Raw genomic sequence first — 3201 nt, 5'->3', positions numbered from 1 at the left:
ATAATCCCCAATCAGAAACTATAATAATGCATACAACCATAATGGTCATTCATCGCAAAGTGGTTAAAAGGAGTTTTACGCATCACACATGTGTTAACGAGTCAAGATTTTTATTGAAAACACCATTCGTGGACGCGATGTCAATGGATTCGCTGCTTTCACGGAGGCTCCGCTGTTTTATAAATTTTTTTTTAGACAAGAAGAAGGAGATCTTCATTAATTTACCCAGTTCATGACACAGAAATTAGATGTTTATATTCAAAAAAATTACCTCGACAAAAGTGTTGTCTTTACCCTTCCGGTTCTTCATACCTGTCGCCGTAAACTTCCTAGTTCCACCCTTTTTAAAAGGCTGCCCAAACAGAGGAGCATTCACATAGTTTAATGGTTTTTAAAAGGACACACACCGAACAAGATTTTCACAGCAGGAGTCTATTTAGAATAAACAAATCGTACCTTGGTATTAGGTCCTGAGTGGTGTTCGGACTTAATTGAGAACGACCTCAAAGAATTAGCAAACATTTCTGGACTAAAACCTAGTCCTTGGCTGATGCATTGTCGTATGATCGATCGCGAGGGTTACCTTCCACACTATGCTGCATCAGATCTGGACAGCGCTTGTAGTAATGACCGTACTTGTGGCAATTAGAGCATGATCTCTTCTTCCTCCAAGAAGACCTCTTGGAAGGGGCCAAGGTTGTGCTTAGTACCGTTATATTCAAAGCCCCTGCCCTCTGAATCTCATTACGAATTTCCTTGAAAATGTTTCGCGTGAAATAACATGATGCAGATCTTTCATATACCTCCAATGAGGTAATCATCACTGGCTCTGAGCACTAAGACTTAAAGTCAGCTATTAATTCGTTGTTTCTATACTCCTTTAAGGCCCTATCCAGGTTATGCATGAAGTCAATGAGGGTGTTCTTGCGATTAACATAGAATCTGATGAGAGAATTTATACCTTCACACTGTGATGTCGTCCTTATGTAACCGAAAAACTTATCCCGGAGGAAATAATGGGACCACATCTCACGAGTTTCGTATGTCTTTTCCATCCAGGTACTGCCAACAAGGTTGTGCTTATCCAAAATGGCTGCCCATCTCTGATCAAAGTCTCTCTGGTCGTTGTTGTCGTATATAAGACCCTTAAAATCGCGCAGGAAATTAGGATTCTTTATATTTTCACATGCATTTCTCTGCAGATGCCAGCCGCATAACCGATGGGTCGCATCAGGCAGAACATTCTTGATTGCATCTCGCATGGCAAGGTCTCCGTCAGTTATTACTGCTTTTGGACTTTTTCCACTCATCGCTTCAACAAAGGTTTCCAACAACCACTTATACGTCTCTGTGGTTTCGTCGGATAGTAGGCCGGAGCCGAAGATAACAGTCTGCCCGTGATGAGTGCATCCAGAGAAAATGACCAAAGGCTTGTTGTATTTATTCTTCTTGTAGGTTGAATCAAAGGCAACAATATCTCCAAAACAGTGATAGTCGATAATTGACTGCCCATCTGCCCAAAAAATATGCTCGAGCCTTTCGTCACAAGTGAACGTATACTTTCCAAAGAACAGCGGATCGTTGTTTGACTTGCCAATCAAATAGTTTATTGCCGCATTGGCATCCCCGTTTCTAACCTTTGACCGACGATAACAATCAATGTGGTTGTACAAATCTTTGCGTGTGAAGCCAGCATGACGATATCCACCCTTCTGGAACGCAATATACCCCATAATATGGCAGGTCTTGACACCAAAATTATGAAGATTTTCCACTTGGACTTTATCGGTGACAGTGAGACGACGATTGGCCGGAACCAGATGCGCAAATTGGGGTGGCGTCAGATCGTGGTTGTGAGATTCGACAAAACATGATACCTTCCATCTACCGCAGCCGTAGTCAAGCTTTACCCTAAGCCGAGCTGGACACTTGGTTCACGTTAGTGACCTTGCCTCCCTTGATCTATCATCCAGATCGAGATACCTCATATTCCTCCAGCCCTCTTTGTTGCAAACAAGTTGCCTGCTAATGATTCTACCTTGATTATCCCTAACCACGTCGTCCTTCCTCATTATAAATCTATGCCAACAAGAATAAGCGTTATAAAACTGGCAGGCCTCATCCTCTGTCCTAAACTCCAGGTTCCAAATATCCTCCACCATTAAATCTGCTATTCTTTTTACACCACAAACTTCTTCACTCTTGCTAGTAGAATCCAGCAAATCCACATGGTCGTCTTCAGCATCGTCTTCTGCATTCGGTTGATAATCGAAATCATCACCCAAATCATTATCAGAATCATTCTTCACATCATCCTCGTTTATGGACATAATATAACCCCTGCCATAATTTTACCCAAAAATGTCAATAAACAGAGCCAATGGCAGCAACGAAGGGAAGCTAAACTAAGCTGCATGTAAAATTAAATGAACCAAATCCAATTAAACTAACCTAATTGTTTACGACTCCAGTATTAGGTTTTAATTTCAATTCCCCAAACCTAGCCACAGCATAGAGCTGGACAATGTTACTTTATTTCCAAATTCCAGAATAGCAACCCAATACCGTAAACAGAGAACCGTTGAAAAGGCATAGACTATCATCAAAATTAAACTAATCTGGATTAACAAAAAAACTTAATCGGACATACCTTGATGACAACCAAAGGTTGAGCTTGAACGGATAAAAAATACACTCCCGAAGGGAGGTGACCTTACCTAATCCAACGCACCTAATTCGAAGTCAGCAAAAAAATGGAGATGGTAACCCAGCTTCCACCAGCCACAGTTTCGTCAAAAGCAGAAGTTCAGTAACAAATTTTGAATACTGGAGCCACATCAGTTTAGCATTCGCCATCTCCTCAATTGACGTCGATGCCTAGCCGACGGAACCAGAGTACCAGTTTCGGCTCCTGTTACTCGAAGGAGATCAATCTTGCTAAATGGACGCTGGGTGGATTACTCTCTGGTGTAACACTGAACGAAAGCGAAAAAACCAAACAGGGTTGGATAGTGGGTACTAGGATAAGAAATTTCACTGTTGGAGGTGTGTTTTTCAATTTCTGAGAGATGCATGTTGAATATCAGGAAGAGATGGAGGGTACTTTTTAAAATGAAAAATAAGTTAGATAGTAGAAATTATAATTGCAAATGTTCCCCAATATAATATACAGTATGTATATACTGTAATTAATGTAGTATC

The 3201-nt window shown here is 41.0% G+C and overlaps 1 protein-coding gene across 1 annotated transcript; it reads right to left on the bottom strand.

The window, feature by feature from the left end:
- On the bottom strand, nucleotides 837-2856 carry LOC107645284 (protein FAR1-RELATED SEQUENCE 5-like). Its single transcript, XM_016349276.1, has 3 exons — nucleotides 2768-2856; nucleotides 1984-2340; nucleotides 837-1884 (listed from the first exon to the last, which is right to left on the bottom strand). The coding sequence occupies exons 1-3, from the start codon at nucleotides 2854-2856 to the stop codon at nucleotides 837-839; spliced, it is 1494 nt and encodes a 497-aa protein (XP_016204762.1).

Source organism: Arachis ipaensis, chromosome B01 (genome assembly GCF_000816755.2).
Source record: "Arachis ipaensis cultivar K30076 chromosome B01, Araip1.1, whole genome shotgun sequence".
NCBI classification, from domain to species: Eukaryota; Viridiplantae; Streptophyta; class Magnoliopsida; order Fabales; family Fabaceae; genus Arachis; species Arachis ipaensis.
The sequence above is the reverse complement of the archived record's forward strand: the minus strand, read 5'-3'. Positions and strand labels throughout refer to the sequence as shown.